At 43.7% G+C, this 20728-nt stretch overlaps 1 protein-coding gene across 1 annotated transcript in view; it reads left to right on the top strand.

The window, feature by feature from the left end:
- Positions 1-20728, top strand: part of LOC145347643 (AP-1 complex subunit mu-1-like) — a 62858-nt gene that overhangs the window by 2710 nt on the left and 39420 nt on the right. Inside the window, 3 exon segments of the mRNA XM_080195300.1 lie at positions 12322-12478; positions 16706-16773; positions 19927-20057. Of these exon segments, the coding sequence (XP_080051426.1) occupies positions 12322-12478; positions 16706-16773; positions 19927-20057 (356 nt within the window).

Here is a 20728-nt window from a genome sequence, read left to right as displayed (position 1 = left end):
GAATATGCTTAAGACTGGAGTAGAGAGACTTTTGGTCAAAAGACCTCAATTTGATCATCCCTTCCTCTTTTAAACTCAAGATTCAAACATGATTCATGAAACTTCCTCATTTAACCCTTTCAACCCAGGTATCATTTTGATCAATTGATGTTACACAATGAGAGGTAATGGTATATTATCATCAGATCAGTAATCCTGAGACTCAGGGTAATACTGTGGTGTCTCGGGTTTGAATCCCACTATGGCAGATGGTGAAATTTGAATTCAATAAAAATCTGGAATTAAATATCTAATGGTTACCGTGAAATCATTGTTGGAAAAACCCATCTGGTTCACTAATGTCTGATAGGGAAAAAAATCTGCCATCCTTACCTGGTCTGGCCTACATGTGACTCCAGAACCACAGCAATGTGGTTGACTCTTAAATGCTTCCTGAACTGGTCTGGCAAGTCACTTAGTTTAAGGGCAATTAGGGATGGGCAATAAATGCTGGTCCTGCCAGTGAGTCACACATCCCACAAAGGGATCAAAAAAAGCTTCCAAAGTCGAGATAATCTTTTATTATTTTGTACGTGCCACTAGCTTTTAGTGCATGGACCTCTAAATCTCTCTGTCCATCAACAGTTTCTAGTGCCTCATATGAATAGATACTTTGCCTCAGTTTTCACTGAAGAGACAACCAGTGTAGAAATAGCAGTGGTCGAGGCCAAAGATATTGTTACAGTTAAGATGGTAAGAGTGGAGCTACTAGACTAGCTGTGCTTAAGGAGAACAAGACTCCTCCTGCCCAGAATCATTACACTTGTGGATAGTTGAAGAAACATAGGAAATCAAACTGGTATTCAACAGGAACCAGACCAGAGACCAATTAGGTTAATGTTAGAGAGAGAGGGAAAATAAGAGAGAATTTGCTGTATGCAGTTGTGTTCCACATATAAACTAAAAGGACATTGAAGCATTGAAATTGGTGTAGAAAGATTTATAAGGGGATTACAACAACCTTTTAACCTTGGCCCATTACCACCACTGGTGCCACTGAATTGGAAGGTGGAGGGTTCAAGTCCCACTCCAGAGACTTGAGCATGAGATTTAAGTTGAATTTTGATTTGATTTATTGTCACATATATTGGGATCCAGTAAGAAGTATTATTTCTTGTGTGCTATACAGACAAAGCATACCATACGTAGAGAAAGAAAGGAGAGAGTGCAGAATGTAGTGTTACAGTCATTGTTAGCATGTAAAGAAAGATCAGCTTAATATGAAGGTAGGTCCATTGAAAAGTCTGACACAACAGCAGGGAAGAAGCTGTTCTTGAGTCGCTTGGTATGTGACGTGACCTCAGGCTTTTGTATCTTTTTCCTGATGGAAGAAGGTGGAAGAGAATATTGACTTTACTGAGTTAGTGCTGTACTTTCAGATGTGCCATCTTCAACTAAGATGCTAAACTGACATTTTGGGTGGATGTAAAAGATTTAATGGCACAATTTAAATGCCAGCAGGAAATTTTTTATCTGGTACTCCTCAGCCAATATCACTAAGAAGAAACAGATTAGGAACAGACGTAGGTCATTTCGCCCTTTGAGGCTGTTCCACTGTTCACTGAGATCTATTTACTTCCCTTCTCTCCATATCATCTTCTGTTGGCAAAAGGTTATCAATCTGAAATTTTAAATTAACAATTGATCTGGCATCAGTTGTAATTTGTGGAAGAAAAATCTAAACTACTTGGTATTAGTAAGGATTCCCTCCCTAGTATTCCACTAGAGAATTTTCACAGAAGGCACACATGAAGAGAAATCAATGGTTACCATAATTCAAAAAAAATTGACACATTTTCCTTAAAAAGAATCCTAAGAGCATGTGGAGATTTAAGGCTTGTGCAAAGTTACCCCATCACAGGACAAATCCGACCCAGCCAATTGCCAGGCATTAGCCTATTATCGATCATTAGCAAAGTGATGGAAGGAGTTGTTGACAGTGCTATCAAATGATCTTCTTCAACAATACCCTGCTCAGTGCTGCTCAGTTTGGGCTCCACCCGGACCACTTAGCTCCTGACCTCATTACAGCCTCGGTCCAAACATGAACAAAAGAGCTGACCTCCAGAGGTGAGATGAGAATCACTGCCCCTGAGCATCAAGGCTGTATATGACCAAGTATCAAGAAGCCATCGAGCAACTGGAGTCAGTGGGAACCAGCGGAGAAATTTCTCCCTGATTAGAGTTGATTTCTCCCTGATTAGAGTTGTACCTGGCTCAAAGAAAGATGGTTGTGGTTGTTGAGGTCAATCATCTCTGTTCCAGGGCATCACGGCAGGAGTTCTTCAGAGTGGTGTCCTAATCCCAATCATTTTCAGCTGCTTCATCAATGATCTTGCCTCCATCATGATGGCAGAATAGGAGATGTTCGCTGGTGATTGCACAATGTTTAAAACCATTTGCAGCTCCTCAGACATTGAAACATTCCCGGTCCATAAGCAGCAAGACCTTAACAACATTCAATCTTGGGTTGATAATGCCAAGTAATGTTACTAAAAGTGCTGACATATCCCAAACAAAAGAGAGTCCAAGCATCTCCCTTGATATTCAACAGCATTGCCATAACTGAATTCGCCACTATCAACATCCTGAGGTTACCATTAAGCAGAAACTGAACTGGAGCAGCCATATATATACTATAGCTACAAAAGCTGGTCAGAGGCTGGGAATTCTGTGGCAAGTAACTCACCTCCTGACTCCTAAAACTTTTCCACTATCTACAAGGCACAAGTCAGAAGAGTAATAGAATATTCTCCACTTAAAGATAGTAAAAGTTTATTTATTAGTCCTAAGTAGGCTTACATTAACACTGCAATGAAGTTACTATGAAAATCCCCTAGTTGCCACACTCTGGCACCTGTTCAGGTGCATTTGAGGGAGAATTTAGCATGGCCAATTCACTCAACTTGCACATCCTTGGACTGTGAGGGGAAACCGGAGCACCCGGAGGAAATCCACACAGGCACAGAGAACATGCAAACTCCACACAGACAGCGAACCAAGCTGGGAATCAAACCCAGGTCCCTGGCACTGTGAGGCAGCATTGCTAACAACTGTGCCATTGTGCTGCCCACTTACCTGGACAATGCAGCTCCAACAGCATTCAAGCAACTCAACATCGTCCAGAACAAAGCAGTCCCGCTTGATTGATACCCAATCCACCACCTTCAATATCCAATCCCTCCACCACAGACACACAGTGGCAGCAGTCTGTACCATCTAAGGTGTTCCTAGAGTGTACGCATTAGGAACTCAGCAAGGCTGCTTTGACAGCACCTTTTAAATCCACAGCCTCTACCCCCTAGAAGGACAAGGGCAGCAGATCATGGAAGTTCTCCTCCAAGCCACAGTCCATCCTGACTTGGAACTATATTGTCGTTCTCCATTCCATGTCCAGGAAGATTATTTTGACTCTGATGGTAGCGCAGCATAGATTCATCATTTGTGTGTAGAAGTGCTTCTTAATTTCACTGTTTTGATTTTCAGAACATGGGCCCGATTTTACCATTTAATTCTAAGTGCCGAAACTGGGAGTGTTTCAGATCCGACTTTTAGAACCGTTCTCGGGCGCCCCCGTACGCACTCTGCCTGAAAGAAAAGCTGCGATTCTGAATCGGGCTGCAGAAACCTGTTGGTGGGGCTTAATGTGCCGAAACACTGCTGCTCCGATTGGAGCTTCCAATTGCGCATGCACAGTAAACAAAAATAGAAAGACTGCTCCCATCACATTGCTCCTGGGTGGGATAATACCTCCCCCCTGGCCCATTGCACCATCCCCACAACATAACTGTCCCCTTTAACCCCCAACCCCTGCTACCCAGACCGATCGCGACTCCCTGACCCCCTCTCCCCCACTTCTCTCCCCCCACCACTGATCACACACACAGTGGCACTAGACATCTCCTCCCCCGCCCCACCATAGAATGATCAGACCCGCTTCCCTCCTCCCCCACCACTAGAGATCCATCTAACCCACTTCCTACCCTCTGAGTCAGAGAGACGCTGGAAGCTCAGAACTTACCTCCTCAGAAGCTGGAGCGTCTGAATCAGACTTTTGCGGACCATGTCTGTTTCGCGCCGAATCTGGATGGGCAATGGTAAAGGAGGAAATGCTGGCAAATTTGGGCATCCAGCCCATTAAGCAAATGCATTTAAATTGACATCGTGCCTGTTTTGGGCATGACCCCGATCATGGCCATTTTAGGCGCTTGGTTTAGTGGGAATGGGTGCGGAGCTGGTCACAGATCGTGCTACCCGCCTGAAAATAGATGTAACTTGATGGTAAAATCGGGCCCAATGCCTCACAGTTCTCTGGGTGTAGTCTAACCAGGGTTTTGCACGGGTACAGCCCAAGATCCTTCTGCTCTTCAACACAGCTAAGACTCCTACCCTTGGTATTGTACTCCTGCATCCCATTGGTCTTGCCAAAATGGACCACTACACATTTATCCGTGTTGAAGTCCATCTGCCACTTCTCCGCCCAGTCTTGCATCCTATCTATGTCACGCTGCAACTTCTGACATCCCTCCAGACTATCCACAACACCACCAACCTTCGTGTTATCGGCTGATGATGGCAGATTCTTTGAAGAACAAAGATCATGGGAATCCTTACCTCTGTGGTAATTGTTGTCATTTTTGATCTGCAGTTGGGTCACTGGAACTCCTGGTTTGGAAGGTTCTGTTATAACACCTTTGATTGTCAGCTGTGTATCTGTTTTGAGCTGGTAGGTGTGCCTGGTTGCAGAGTGCTGCAGGCGTCCTTATATGCACCTTTAGTAACCTGATTATCAGAGAATGGAAGTGTTCAATTGTGGAAAGAATTTTACTTCCAAAGAAATTTTGGATTTCCATGTTATTTTCATCAAACCAATCTTGGTTCCGTCTGGTTGCGAAGCCTTCCACTTCCACAGCTGTTTCTTGTCAGGATGGATTTTGAATGTTCTCATTGTTCTGCTGGATTAATGTCACTGCCCAGAGTCAGCCTTCAATCTTGCTCTGCAGAACTGCTGCTCCTTCTGTTAGATAAAGTTTATGAACTGTAGTTCCCTTTATTGTGGACCTTTCCATTTGCATGTTGGTTTGATTGTGGAGGCAATATGAGCTCAAACCAGCCTGAGGCACATCTACACTACTTATCTACCTTTCTGTCATTGGCATATTTGGATTGGTGCCCATCTGATCCATCATCTAAGTCAATAATACGGTGAATGGTTGATGCTGCAAAGAAAATCATTTTGGCTATCCTTTCACTATCCTTTTGGATAGTCAGAAGCTTTTTCCCAGGGCGAAAGAGTCAATTACTGGGGGGCATAGGTTTAAGGTGCGAGGGGCAAGGTGTAAAGGGGATGAATGAGGCAGGTTTTTTACACAGAGTAGTGAGTGCCTGGAACCTGTTGCCCGGGGAGGTAATGGAAGTGGATATGGTAGTAACTTTTAAGGGGCGTCTTGACAAGTACATGAATAGGATGGGAATAGAGGGATATGGTCCCCGGAAGTGTAGGGGGTTTTAGTTAAGTCGGGCAGCATGGTCAATGCAGACTTGGAGGGCCAAAGGGCCTGTTCCTGTGCTGGAATTTTCTTTGTTCTACCACTAATCACATGCAGCTAATTAGAGTAGCTACCCATTATCACCACTCTGTCTCTTACCGCTTAACCAATTTCCTAACTGGGTCAATAATTACTATCTTGTCATTATCTTCTAGTTGCTTATATTCTACATGACAATTGGCCAATAGTCATGTAGCATATTAACAGCTAGATGACAATCACTATTTGCAACAATTATATATTAATATAATCACTATTACAGCAGTTATTATACTTCAAAACTACTTTGTTGGCAACAAAGCACTTAAAGTTTTAAATTTTATTCATTAAAGTTACAAGTAGGCTTACAGTAACACTGCAATGAAGTGAAAGTCCCCTAGTCACCACACTCTGGTGCTTGTTTGAGTGCACTGAGGGAGAATTTAGCATGGTCAACGCATCTAACCAACGTATCTTTCAAACTGTGGGAGCAAATCAGAGCACCCGAAGGAAACTGACGCAGACAAGGACAACGTGCAGACTCCGCACAGACAGTGACCCAAACCGGGAATCGAACCTGAGTCCCTGGCGCTGCGAGGCAGCAGTGCTGACCACTGTTCCATCCATACTGCCCATAGCCTGTGTAATAACAAATTCTTTCTTTCCATGTATCGGAATTGTAAGGATGCAACGAACAGAAGAATGAGCAGGCTGGGGCTCTTTTCTCTCAGTAGAGAGTTTGGAAGTTATGAATATGGAATTATATAAAGAGTCTTAGTGACCTCCCTTATGCATCATCAAACTGAGATATTGTCAATATCTCCAACTCCACCACAGTCACTTTCTCAGCCATTGACAATGCCGTCCTTGCCCTCTCTGAGACTAGTTGTAGCAGGTGACAGATTTCAAAAGGGCATCTTAATGTAGCACAACTGCCATGCACTTTGTTTTTCATTCAGATAGAGCATTGTTCTCTGAACACCCCAAGTGGATAGGATTTCCTACTGAGAGCCCTTCTCCCCTCCACCTCTTCCAACTCCCAGCACCATTCTCTGAAATATGCCATTATTCAGAGCGAATGGGGCTACTCTTTCGTCCATGTTGGAGAGTGACCAGAGGTTTTGATGTCAGTCCTCAACTCAAATCAGCAATCATTTTAGAATCAAAGTGGGAAGAAATGAACTAGCAAGTAGTTGAAATATCACAGATGGATGGGAAGAGCTGTACTTTGATCCTGAACACATGTTGAGGTGTATGTGAGATTAAGAGAGGGAGTTAGCAGAAACATTGAGCTCCAAAGAGCTGATTGGCATCATGATCTGCCTGCTCTGGGATTCTTAAGGGGTTTGTCGGGATAAATGCTTCCCCTCATGAGAGGGCCTATTACCAGAGGGCAGAGTCTCAGAGTAAAGGGGCATTAATTGCAGACTGAGATGAGAAGGGATTTCTTCTCTCAGAGGGTTGTGAGTCTTTGAAACTCCTTGCCACAGAGAACTGTGGGGGCAGAGTCCTTGTGTATATTTAAGGCTGAGATAGATTTTTGATCAGTAAGTGAATCAAAGGTTATAGGGAAAGGGCAGGAAAGTGGACATGAAGAATGTTGAGTCAGTTATGATCCTATTGAATGGCAGGGAAGGTTTGAGGGGCTGAATGGCCTACTCCATATTTCTTATGGTCTCTGCATACTTTGTGGTTGCTTGCTGCAACGCTATTGCCTCACCAACATGACTTCCAGTTCAATTCCTACCAAAAGTGTGCGCAAGCACTGTGGACACCATTTTGTCTAAAAGTACTCTTAGCACCCAGAAAAAAGGTGCTTGTGATCCTAACTTTGTACTGAGTTCAGACCAAAGGAATGTAAATACAAGATAGCCACTGCAAATACTATATGGGAATCCTAATTCTGTAGATGAAATGAAGAACTTCTTCGCAGAGAGTGGCTGTGTGAAAGTGTGGAACTCTCTTCCATATCGTAGTTAAGGCAGACACAAGGAAGCAAGGAATAGAGGTAAATGGGGGCAGGGTATGAATAAGTGAAGGGAGGCTTGTGTGTTGTATAAACACTGGCAGAGACCAGTTGCTTTGTTTCTGTACTATAGGTTCCATAGTTCTATCAAAAGTCAATTTGTAAACAGAATCCCAAGATCAAAAACTGGACAGTCCCAGCTAATTGCCACATAGTTTTTAAGAATGATCAAAACTGCAGTATTAAAAATTATCGGTGTATTAGAATGATATTTAGTGCAGAAAGCATGCAGAGCACTAGAAGCAATATTTGTAACCCAGAATGAATTGTTAACTGTGTCATGATGGTATGTTTTCTTGTTTGGAAGCTAGTATACACCCCTTGGCACTAACTGTGTGCTATTTACAGTTCGTTCTTTGTTACTTGATGCCTATGGCAATAACTATACCACAGAGGATTTAACATCATAACAAAAAGCAACCATATTGGCTTTAGGTTTCAGGTGTTGTTTTGTATTACTGATAACACCGGTGCTTCCGAATAAGATGACTGCGTGTTCGAAGAATTACTCCTGGATTTAAGCAAATAATTTAGGCTCCGACTCCAGCACAATTCTGAGAGAGTATGACGCTACAGAAGATTGTCTCATTTTCAACCAGGGAGACACGTGCCCTCTCAGGATGGATGTAAAGGATACCATGGCTCCATTTGAAGGAGAATATACCAGTTCTTCTGATATTCTGGCCAACATTTACCCATCAGAACACAGGAGCAAGCCGAGACCATTCAGCCCATCAAGCCTGATCTGTCGTCAAACAGATCATGGCTGATCATCTACCTCGATGCCATTTCTCCCCACCCCCCCTCAAATTTCTTAACTCAGCACCATCAAAGCAGATTACCTTATTCTTCATCCCATTGCTGTTTGTAGAATCTAGTTGTATGCAAAATGGCTGCCACAAGGCTGCAGTGAACGCACTCAGATGTAATTCTTTGGCTGTGATGTGTTTTGGGGGCATCCTTTGGCTGTGAATGACATGTGAATTCCACTTCTCAAAAATAAAGTTCGGCCTGACCATGTTTACCAACCCCTTTGCGGGGTGGGGGGAGGGGGGTGGCGGGGCGGGGGGGGGGGGTGGTGCGGGGGATGGCGGTCAGCTTTCCTGAAATCTTTTTTAAAAAGTTCCTTATAATAGACAAGTATACACACAGTTAAAACAGTAAAGATAAAATTAGCAGGAATCTGAACCAATAAGGGACTGTCTGAAGGATACAAAGAAGCAAGCATTAGTTAGGAATGTGCCTCAGAAGGATAAGAGAAAGTAACTTAATGGAGGACCTCAAAGAACAATACTGGCGTCTGCACGGTTTTTAATTTGCATCTTGAATTTGAAGCTTCAGGTTCACAAATTTAATCAAATGGAAGGGATTTGCATGTAAACTGGAGGACACAGGCTTGGACTTATAAAAAGAGTTACAGAAAATAGTTGAGGTTTTGTGGCACGGTGGGTAGCGTCCCTGCCTCTGAGCTGGATGCTCCAGGTTGGAGTCCAATGCTAGGACTTGATGGCCAAAGGAAGGTCTGTTCATAACACGGTCGGACAGGTTGAGTGTATCAACCTGCAGATCCTTCCAAACACCTTTCAAATGCAAACTCAAATGAACCAGAAGAGTTTACTAATTAGAATGATCTGGGATTAAAGAAGTTGGCGAATGAGTGTACTAAAACGTTTTAAGCTAGAGTCACAAGCCTGTGACTCACTTAAAGCACATTAATGTTTATGCTAACTGATCTGGTCACTGGGGAAATTCGATTCATGCCTCCCCGTTGACACTAAAGGCAGCATTATCCAGTAGCTATCATATCTCCAACATTACCTTTTGTTTCAGATCCCAGCATCCACAGTAATTTGCTTTTATCTTTGTACTGTTTGTACAATGTGTACCATTCTCACTTTAGTTTGTGAACTGGCTGTATGATTTTTGTTTGATTTGGACCTTAGTAAGTTCATGGGATATGGGCATCTCTGTTTAGACCAGCATTTATTGCCCATCCCTATTTGCCCTTGAACTGAGTGACTCCTGAATGGCCTAGCAAGTCAACTTTCTTTAAAAGTTTATTTATTAGTTTATTTATCAGTGTCACAAGTAGGTTTACATTAACACTGCAATGAAGTTACTGTGAAAATCCCTTAGTCACTACACTCCAGTGCCTGTTCGGGCATACTGAGGGAGAATTTAGCATGGTCAATGCACCTAACTAGCATGTCTTTCCAGTGGAAACTGGAGCATCTTCAGGAAACACACTCAGACACGGGGAGAACGTGCAACTCTTCACAGACTGTGATCTAAGCTAGAAATTGAACCCAGGTCCCTGGCACCGTGAAACAGCATTGCTAACCACTGTGTTACTGTGCTGTGGGACTGGAGTCACATGCAAGCCAGACCAGGTAACGATAGCAGATTTCCTTTCCCAAAGGGCATTCATGATCCAGATGGGGTTTTACTACAATTGGCAATGATTTCATGGTCACCAGGTAGACTTTTAATTCTAGATTTTTACTGAATTCAGATTTCACCATCTGCTGTGGTGGGATTCTACCTTGGTCCCCAGAGCATTACCCCAGGTCACTGAATTACTAGTTATACTATTCAGCACCCTGGTAACCTGCCTGAAATCTCTTGTCAGTATCTTTAGCAGTTCTGAGCACTGCACTTTCAGAAGGTATTAAAGGGGGCACAGTAAAGATTCACAAGAATGGCACCAGGGATGAGGAACTTCACTTTAGATGGATTGGAGAAGCTGGGATTCTTCTGCTTGGAGTAGAGGAATTTTGATATAGGGATTCAAATATAAAGAGGGGTCTGGACAGATTTGGTACAGGAAGATTGTTCCAATTGGTGACAGGATGAAGAACCAGAGGGCACAGATTTAAGGTAACACGAGGACTAACTTATTCTCACAGCGGGTGGTTGAAATCTGGAATGTGTTGCCTGGATTTGGTGGAGGCAGGTTCAGTCCAGAAATAATGTACAGAGCTGTAGGCAGAAGTGGTTATAGAGTAAACTGCTCATTAAGAGAATCAGTGCAGACATGACTGTTCGAATGACCTTCTTCTTTGCTGTGACCAAACAGCAATGTGGGTGCTCCTACACCACGTGGACTGCAGCAGTTCAAGAAGGCGGCTCACCATCACCTTCTCAAGGGCAATAAATGCTGGCCTAGTCAGGGACACCCACACCCCTTGAATTCTTAAGATCCTAATCAGGAACCATGATTGCGGTGGATAGACAGAATCACCTGCAGGGGGCAGGTTCTTTCGGGTACGAAATCACCTGGGACTCTGCCATCTTCCTGATCTTTAAAATGGTGACAGCATGGACCACTGTAAGATGGCAGAATAGGAAAATAAGATTGGATTGTGCCCTCAACACCACTTTTCCATCTACCCGCTTTCACTGCCTTGTTAGTCACTAAACTATCTACCTCTACCTTAAAAAAAACCAGTGACCTTGCGTCTGCCAGTCTCTGGGGAAAGGAACTATGCAAACCCACGACGTTTTGAGAGAGAAAAAAATTGCCTTACCCTTGTGTTTAATGGCAGACTCCTTATTTTTTAAACTGTGTTGTCTTGGTTTGGTCTCTCCTAAAAGTGTAACATTGGTAAATTCATTACGTATAATGCCATCCAAAATCACAATTTTTGTCTGTCTATTTGTGCTAACTATTGAAGATTTATTTGATCTATGTCAATGAAATGTGACCATTGCTCAAGGTCAAATAAATGGTGTACGTTTGCAGTCCATGCATAACACATCCCATGATGCTCGAATATCTGACTTGATTTGATTTCATCCATCAATCCGTAATTGCGAATGAACACTTGAAGTAGCTTTTGTAATTCCCCCAGGTCCAAACCTTCAATTTTTCAATAGTTTACAACATTATACAAAGGGAGAGGCTGACTCTTTTTTCCCCCCACTGACCACAAGAAATAGAGGCAGGAGTAGGCCACCAGTCCCTTCAGGCCTGCTCCACCATTCCGTGTGATTATGATCCATGCCGACCTCAGCTCAGTTTCTGTGCCATTTCTCCGTAGCCCTCTATTCCTTGATCTATTCCTTGATCTTAAATTAGGGGAAAGAATCATACAATCCCTACAGTTCAAAAGAAGCTCATTCGGCCCATTGAGCCTGCACTGACAACAATGTCACCCAGGCCCTATCCCCGTAACCCCATGTATTTACCCTGCTAATCCCCCTGACACTAAGGGACAGTTTAGGCTGTCCAACACAACGCCTTACCCAGGCCCTATCCCTTTACCCCCATCATTTAACCTCCTAATCCTCCTAACCTGCGCATGTTTGGACCCTAAGGGGCAATTTACCATGACCAATCCACCTAACCTGCATATCTTTGGACTGTGCAAAGAGCAGGAGCACCTGGAGGAAATCCACACCAACACTTGGAGAACATGCAAACTCCACACAGACAGTCACCCGAGGCTGGAATTTAATCCAGGTCCCTGGCACTGTGAGGCAGCAGTGCTAATCATTGTGCCACCATGCTGCTTAAGAAATAGGAGTAAAAAATTCCAGGCGATCAGGATTAATTGAATAACTACCAACGAGCTAATGATGGACCAGATGGCTTTTTTCATGCTGCATTATTCTCCCATTCCAGGATTCTGATGAATTGTAACTGATTTTCTGCAGATGTTCAGTGTGCTTTTTTCAGTCATGTTGATCTCATGTTCTGTTCTTAAACTCCGTTTCTTTCTTGGTCAGGTTCTAATATGCAGAAACTACATGGGGGACGTGGATATGAATGAAATTGATTACTTCCTACCAATGCTGATGCAGAAGGAGGATGAGGGGACCAGCTCCCCTTTCCTCATCCATGGGCGTGTTCATTTCCTCTGGATAAGACACAATAACCTGTACTGTATCCTTCATAGTGGTGGATCTGGCATGGTGGAGATCCCTTTTGCAGCCCTCTGGCTTAGAGCAGTGCATGAGGGTAATGTTGGAGGGGATTGTGGAAACCTACTCTGTTTGTCAATCTGGCCCATCATTTCTGAGTGTTTCAGGACTCTGGGTCTGTACTAAACGGCTTTTAGAAGGATGAGGGGGATCTCATTGAAAGTTACACAATTCTGAGAGACCAGGGTAGACTGGATGTGGAGAAAATGCTTCCATCAGTCGGACAGACAAGGATCCGAGGGCACAACCTCCGAGTAAAGGGATAACCCTTTAGAACTGAGATGAGAAGGAATTTCTTCAGCCAGAATGTAGTGAATCTGTAGAATTCAGATTTGATGGGCCGAATTGACTAATTCTGTTCCTATCGCTCATGGTCTTAGGATCATCATCTTAGGATCATAGGGAGGTCTTGCTGCAGCTGTATAGGGCATTGGTGAGGCCGCAGCTGGAGTACTGTGTGCAGTTTTGGGTGCCGCACCTGCGCAAAGATATTTTGGCCTTGGAGGGAGTGCAGAGGAGGTTTACTAGGCTGATACTGGAATTGAGGGGGTTGAGCTATGAGGAGAGGCTGAATAAACTGGGCTTGTACTCGTTAGAGTTTAGAAGAATGAGGGGAGATCTCATTTAGACGTATAAGATGATGAATGGGATGGATAGGATAGAGGTGGAGAGACTCTTCCCGCTCAAAAAAGACAGTAGGACTAGGGGGCACAGCCTCAAGATAAAAGGGGGGCGGTTTAGAACAGAGTTGAGGAGGAACTTCTTCACTCAAAGGGTGGTGAATCTCTGGAATTCTCTGCCCGTTGAAGTGGTGGAGGCTGCCTCGCTAAATATTTTTAAGACGCGGCTTGATGGGTTTTTGATAGGAGAGGGGATTAAGGGTTATGGGGAGAGGGCGGGAAAGTGGAACTGAGCAGCGACAGATCAGCCATGATCTTATTGAATGGCGGGGCAGGCTCGAAGGGCTGGATGGCCTACTCCTGCTCCTATTTCTTATGTTCTTATGTTCTTATACCTGTGATGCCAAAATGGGCTGGAGGATCCAAGGCAATTTGTATTGCAGTCCTCACTGGAGGAAAAATAATCTGTACTACGTCCTTATTTGCAGGAGGATTGACAAAAAGGTCACACATGCTTTTATCAGATTGGGTTATTCAGACAATTTACATGCCATTGGATTTGTTCTGTTGAGGGAGGTAGGGTTGGGCTAGGGGATGTTGGTGGTGGTGGTGTGCACTGTTAGCAATGTCCAACTCGAATGGTTATGCATGTAACTAGAAAAGGAGGGATCTGGCAGAATATTGCAAGTGTTATTAGCTGCTGATAGCAGTGGCGTGTAGTTGGAGTGTCAGAACTGTTTTTGTGCTCACCTACATAATGGATATATCTCAGTCTGTAGTTATAGGGAGTGATCACCCAGACACAGGCAGAGACTTTAAAATGGGGTTTTGCTTGTGTCAGGGGTGGGGAGAGGGGAGGAAGGTGTGATTTCAACTGACAGCTGCTTAATCTGTAAAGGCCTGGGTGAGATATAAGACCAGGGTATTAAGTTGCAAATTTAATTCTGAAGTAATTCATGAATTAAAAATGATTTGTAAAGCGCTGTGAATCTGATGTTACTGTTGGCAATATCAGTGGGTGATACTTTTTCCACTAAAGAGTCATACAATTGTGCATCGCAGAAATGGCTGTTCCGCCTATCGACTCTGCACAGGCAATAATTATCTTTAAAGTCGCACTAATCCCATTTTCCAGCACTTGTCCCACATTGTGGAATGTTATGGTGTTACAAGGGCTTATCCAAAAACTTTTTAAAGAATGTCTTCCCAGGCAGTGCATTCCAGATTCCCACCGCCCTGTGAGGGACAAAAATGGTTTCTCAAAAACCTCCGTGCCCCTTACACTGGTTTAATGTTTCTCTCTGGCTGCTATTTTAACAGCAGTCATATAACACTTGCGTTAAAATACCAGACAAAGAAATGTCCTGGCATGTGTTACGTGTTTGTCCACTAAAGTATGCAACAGTAATTTCTCATCTCGCATTATATGAACATACGAATTAGGAGCAGGAGAAGGCTACTCAGCCCTTCAATCCTGCTCCACCATTCAATAAGATCATGGCTAATCTGATTGTGACCTCAACTCCACATTCCCACCAGTCCTCAATAACCTTTCACCTACTTCTTAATCAAGAATCTATCTTGTTCTGCCTGAAAAGTAATCAAAGATTCAGCTGAGGAAGAGAGTTCTAGAAACAAACATTCTCCTCATCTGTGTCTTAAATGAGTGACCCCTTGCTTGGAACTTTTCAGTCCCATCCACAGCTGGGACTTTCCAGTTCCGCCAAAAGTCAGTGGACTTTTGGCTGGGTCGCTGAACCTCCTGTGGCAGTTGAAAAATCTCGGTCCGTACCTTTACACAGCGGCCCTTAGTTCTAGATTCTTCCACAAGAGGAACCATCCATCCTCTCCACATCCATCTCATCAAGACTCCTCAGGATCATCTATATTTCAATCAAGTTTGCCTCTCACTCCTCTAAACTCCAGCGAAAACAAGGCCAGCCTGTCTAACCTTTCTTCATAAGATGACCCGCCAATTCAAGATATTAGTTTAGTAAACCTTCTCATAACTACTTCCAACGTACTTACGTCATTCCTTAGGTAAGGGGATCAGTACTGTACACAATACTCCAGATGTGCTCTCACCAATGCTCTCTATAACTGAAGCATAATCTCCCTATTTTTGTAATCAATTTCTCCTCACAGCCAACAATGATGTTCTATTACCTTTCCTAATTGCTTGCTGTACCTGCATGCTAACCTTTTTCAATTTATGCACTGTGATCCCTCTACACTTCAGGGCTCTGCAATCCATCACCATTTAGATAATTTGCTACTATTTTAATTTTCCAGCCAAAACGGTTCATTTCACACTAACCTACATTCTGTTCCATTTGCCAGCTCTTTGCCCACTCACTTAACCTATCTGTATTCCTTTGTAGCTTCCTTATGTCTTCTTTACATTTTACTTTCTTTCATGCCTATCTTTGTGTTTCAGCAAATTTAACAACCATACTTTTGGTTCCTTCATCCAAGTCATTTGTATAAATTGTTTTAAGTTGTGGCCCCAGCACTGATCTCTGTGGCACACTACTCATCACATCCTGCCAGAGATAAAGGCCTATTTACATTAACCCTCTGCATCCTGTTAGGTGGCCAATCTTGTTCACCCATTCCAACAATTGGCTCAGTATCACTTCCCTGGTGATTGTCATTTTTTTTTGAGATCCTCCCTCCTTTCCATTTCCTGATTTGCAGCTATTTCTGGGATGTTACTTGTGTTCTTCAGCAAAGACCAATGCAAAATACCAGTTAATTCCTCTGCCACCTCCTTATTTTCCATTGCTGATTCCCCAGACTCAGTTTCCACAGGACAAATGCTCGCTTTGTTAACTCTTTTTTTAAAATTAACTGTAGAAACACTTATTATTTGTCTTCATAGAATTATAGAATATATTTGAAAATTTACAAACCATTATATCTTAATATTCCGCACACAAGAGGACGGCCTCAACTGGGATCTTGGGCTCAAGTCATACTATGTGTAACCCCCACCATTTGTCTGGGCTTGCAAAATCTTACTAACTGTCCTGGCTTGAGACAATTCACACCTCTTTAACCTGTGATCATCCCTCTCTCCACTCGTACTGTCGGTATCTGTAAAGACTTGATTAGCTGAAAAGACTCGCATTTCAACCATTATCTTGCAATTATGTCTTTCTGTACATATTCCTTTTTTTAGTGAAACCTACCTCTCCACTCACCTGATGAAGGAGCAGAGCTCTGAAAGCTCATGATTCCAAATAAGCCTGTTAGACTTTAACCTGGTGTTGTGAGACTCCTTACTGTGCCCATCCCAGTCCAACACCAACATCTCCACATGATTTTAATTTTTTTTGGCTTACAAATGCAAGTCATCTAACAGTTATTGTTGATCTGAAAATGTGAAACAAAGTAAGGCAAATTAAATCTTGATTCAGACCCTGTCTCAATTATGTGACATTTAGTATTTCTGTACATTTTAAGATTGACTGACTGGAAAACTAAATTATATTGTTGTTAGAAAGTATACGTTCTGCTGCTTCGGATATTGTTCTTGCAACTTAACTTCTTTAACCTTGTACACCAAGTGGTAGCAGTGACGAAGAAAAATGCAAACGCATCCCTGGTCTTTGCGTTTTTATATAAAATTGTTCAGGTGAGTGTCTTCAGTTCAATCAATTCCTGGGTTCTCATGTTGTAAAAGTTAAGACTCGTTATCTTAATCGCTGACTATTTTAGTCTTGGACTAATGCGTTCAGCTAGACTGAAAGAATGTTTACTGCTGATCTTCTTTGTAAAGGAGGCATGATGGCACAGTGGTTAGCACTGCTGCCTCACAGCGCCAGGGACCCGGGTTCAATTCCAGTCTTGGGTGACTGTGTGGAGTTTGCGCGTTCTCCCCATCTGTGCTGTGTAAATTTGGGACTCTTCGATATTTCCAATATCAAAACCTCCACCATTGGTGGCTATGTCTTCAATGGCCCAGGCCCTAAACTCTGGAAATCCCTCCCTACCTTTCTTATCTCCTTTAAGATGTTCTTTGAGGCTACCTCTGACTCCCCGTGTCTGCGTGGGTTTCCTCCCACACTCCAAAGAGATGGAAAAAAATTACATTTCAATTTTTTTTGGTATGATACAGGCTTCAGCATAATTTATAAATGAAAGCAAATCTGGCCAACCCATTTCATGAACTGATTAGGTTTAATTTAAGGCCGATTTATTAGTATCACAAATAGGCTTACATTAATACCGCAATGAAGTTAGTGTGAAAATCCTCGAGTCACCACACACCTGTTCGTGTGCACTGAGGGAGAATTTAACATGGCCAATGCATCTAACCAGCATGTCTTTCAATCTGTGGGAGGAAACTGGAGGAAATCCACACAGACATGGGGAGAATGTACAAACTCTGCAATGACAGTGACCCAAGCAGGGAATCGAACCGGAGTCCCTGCCGCTGTGAGGCATCAGTGCTAACCATGGTGCCACCCTTTATACTATAGGTTGTTGCTCAATATTTATTATCTACCAGTTATCCTCACATTCCCAGTGTTTCACGCACTTCTTTGTTTACCCCTCGGATTACCTAAATGTTGCACCATTTCTCACTAGTGTTGTCCTGTAATCTGACTCCAACTCTCTCTTCTTGACAAATAGTTGTCATCACCTGATTCTGGCTCAGTGCTCATATTAGTGTTGCACAGGTATGGAAATTGAAGAGCTAAGGGTGAATTTCTCAACTTTAAGTTAATAACCTCTGCCCTCTCCCTCTGGGTCCCCTCACTCCCACTCACACTCTGGGTTTTAGCATCTAAAATTTCCTGAGTTTTTAACCTGCCTGAGGTACAAAAGTGCAATGTTCTGCTTTTCACCCTGGTGCTAGCAGCAGTTCTTGGGAAGATGAGTCACAACTCTGGAAGAGATTTGACCATCTCTGGTTAACTGTGCTGGGTTTACTGGGTGGAATCTCATAAGAACATAAGAACATAAGAAATAGGAGCAGGAGTAGGCCATCTAGCCCTTCGAGCCTGCCCCGCCATTCAATAAGATCATGGCTGATCTGTTGTGGCTCAGTTCCACTTTCCCGCCCTCTCCCACTTTCCCGCCCTCTCCCCATAACCCTTAATCCCCTCTCTTATCAAGAACCCATCAACCCGCTTCTTAAAAATATTTAGCGAGGCAGCCTCCACCACTTCAACGGGCAGAGAATTCCAGAGATTCACCACCCTTTGAGTGAAGAAGTTCCTCCTCAACTCCGTTCTAAACCGCCCCCCTTTTATCTTGAGGCTGTGCCCCCTAGTCCTACTGTCTTTTTTGAGCGGGAAGAGTCTCTCCACCTCTATCCTATCCATCCCATTCATCATCTTATACGTCTCAATGAGATCTCCCCTCATTCTTCTAAACTCTAACGAGTACAAGCCTAGTTTATTCAGCCTCTCCTCATAGCTCAATCCCCTCAACTCCGGTATCTCACACTCTGTGCACGCAGAGTGCTGGCTGGCTGGAGCGAGAAAGCTGGCGTGAGCGCAGAAAATCTGGGGCACGGTGTCCGCCATCACACTGGTGGGGCGGAGCCTTATGGAGCCAGATACCCGCCACAAGGAGCAGAGCTGGTTTCCAGTAATGCATAAGCACCAGAGCAGCCGCCCCCCCTCCCTCCCCCACCTACACAAGGGGAACAATCCTAATGGGGCTCCCACAGTGGGCTTACCCAGGCACAGTCCCTGACAGTTCCAACCCACGTTGTGGGCAATGCCAGGAAGCAGCCCGGGCCTATGTTGCTCTCTCTGAAGGGGTTGTACTTACCGTTGCACCTCAGGTGGGTTCCTCTGACTGCTTCACATTTTTCGATACCTGTTGTAAACTTTGCCAGTGTGGTGTCACATTGGTGAAAGGGGGAACATATGGCAGTGAAGCCCTTTAAATACATTTAGATTTATTTTGATGTATGGCGGGAACCTTGAATGACATCATGACCAAGTTGTGAGAAAACCCAGTTTTCTGGTGAGAGTCTCATTTTCCAATTCTTGTGACATTTTGTGCTCACGGCGAATGTGGACACTAAATACCCCCATTGTTTCCTCATTCCTCCAATGTACTCTACACGACTTCATCAATACTTTCACTCTGATGTAATGTCACATGACCGAGGTGGTGACTCACTCTCTCGCTTTTCCAGGTAACTTTGGTGCAGCAAGCCTATTGTGACACTAATAATTAAACCTAAACCCCTCTCCCTCACAATGGGTCATGATCTCTGGAACCAATTCCTGACTGGAATACCTCCATTTGAAAGGGAAAACTCAGGTCGGGTATTAATCAGGTGGCTGATTCACTTCTGCCCATTTTGTGTCCTTGCCGAGGTTGAATTCTCCTCCCTTCTTTTGAACTTCACTTTGACCAGGGAAAGCTAATAATCAATAAAGGGTGGCTGACTGGCACATTGCGCTCACTGCCTGCTGCCCATGTCACTGCTGCCCACTGCCCCAATCTGGCTTCCTCCACACATTCTTCTATTTTTCCATTTCTGCAGTGTGTTACCCTCAAGCCACCAGTTGCTTCTCCAGTTTCTGTTCCCTCACCTGCGTCGTCCCCCCCCAAAACCCCCCCAACCCAACCAACTACCACCCACCCATTGCCTGCCCCACAAACCCCCGCCCGACTCTCCACCTGCGGGTCCCCTTCCTCTACCCCTTCTCCATCAGAAGATAATGACTTCCTCCTCCGCAAGCCGTAGGCAGTTTATCTCTCTCAGTTGTTGTTGACCTGACGCCATCGTTCTAAAGATCACAATTTTTATCATCCTCAGGTTTTCACAGAATATTTTAAAGAGGTGGAGGAGGAAAGTATTCGAGATAACTTTGTTATTGTTTATGAACTTTTGGATGAGGTGATGGATTTTGGATTCCCACAAACGACTGATAGTAAGATCCTCCAAGAGTAAGTGCAGAGAAAGCAATTTGTTGGCTTTAATCTATTTACCCAAACTGATTAACTTAGCCATCAGTAAGTTTCTTCCTATTTTCTTAGCGTTTCTCTTTCAGAGTCAATGGGCGGGATTTTCCGGCCACTCACCCCAAAACCGGAAAACCCTGCACGGGATCAATGGACCTTTGCATTGTTCACCCACCCACCCACTCCCCCTGACTACGATTCCCATGGTGGGCAAGATGGGAAACTCCCCCAGTATTTTCCCCAATTTCCTTTTACGGTGCTTGTTATAACTTAATTTTGACACCACCTCACAAACTCTATTTTGTTAAACGTTTAAAAGCTATTCAATGTGATGGACAGTACTTATTCTGTCATAGAATGCAGAGCCAGTGGTGTTTAAAAGCTAGATACATTTGTCTACGTCCTTGCTGCTGAAGCTCGTATAAGTGGGTGGACCAGTGGTTTATTGCAGTGCTGGGTTGTTTAGGATGAACATCCTCAGATAATTTGATTTTGATTTGATTTATTATTGCCACATGTATTAGAACACAGTGAAAAGTATTGTTTTTTGCGCGCTGTACAGACAAAACATACCATTCATAGAGTCCATGGGGGAGGAGGAAAGGAGAGAGTGCCGAATACAGTATTGCAGTCGCAGGTAGGGTGAAGAGAAAGAT

The sequence above is a fragment of the Carcharhinus amblyrhynchos genome, chromosome 9 (assembly GCF_965287045.1).
Source record: "Carcharhinus amblyrhynchos chromosome 9, sCarAmb.v2.hapA, whole genome shotgun sequence".
NCBI lineage: Eukaryota > Metazoa > Chordata > Chondrichthyes > Carcharhiniformes > Carcharhinidae > Carcharhinus > Carcharhinus amblyrhynchos.
The sequence above is the reverse complement of the archived record's forward strand: the minus strand, read 5'-3'. Positions and strand labels throughout refer to the sequence as shown.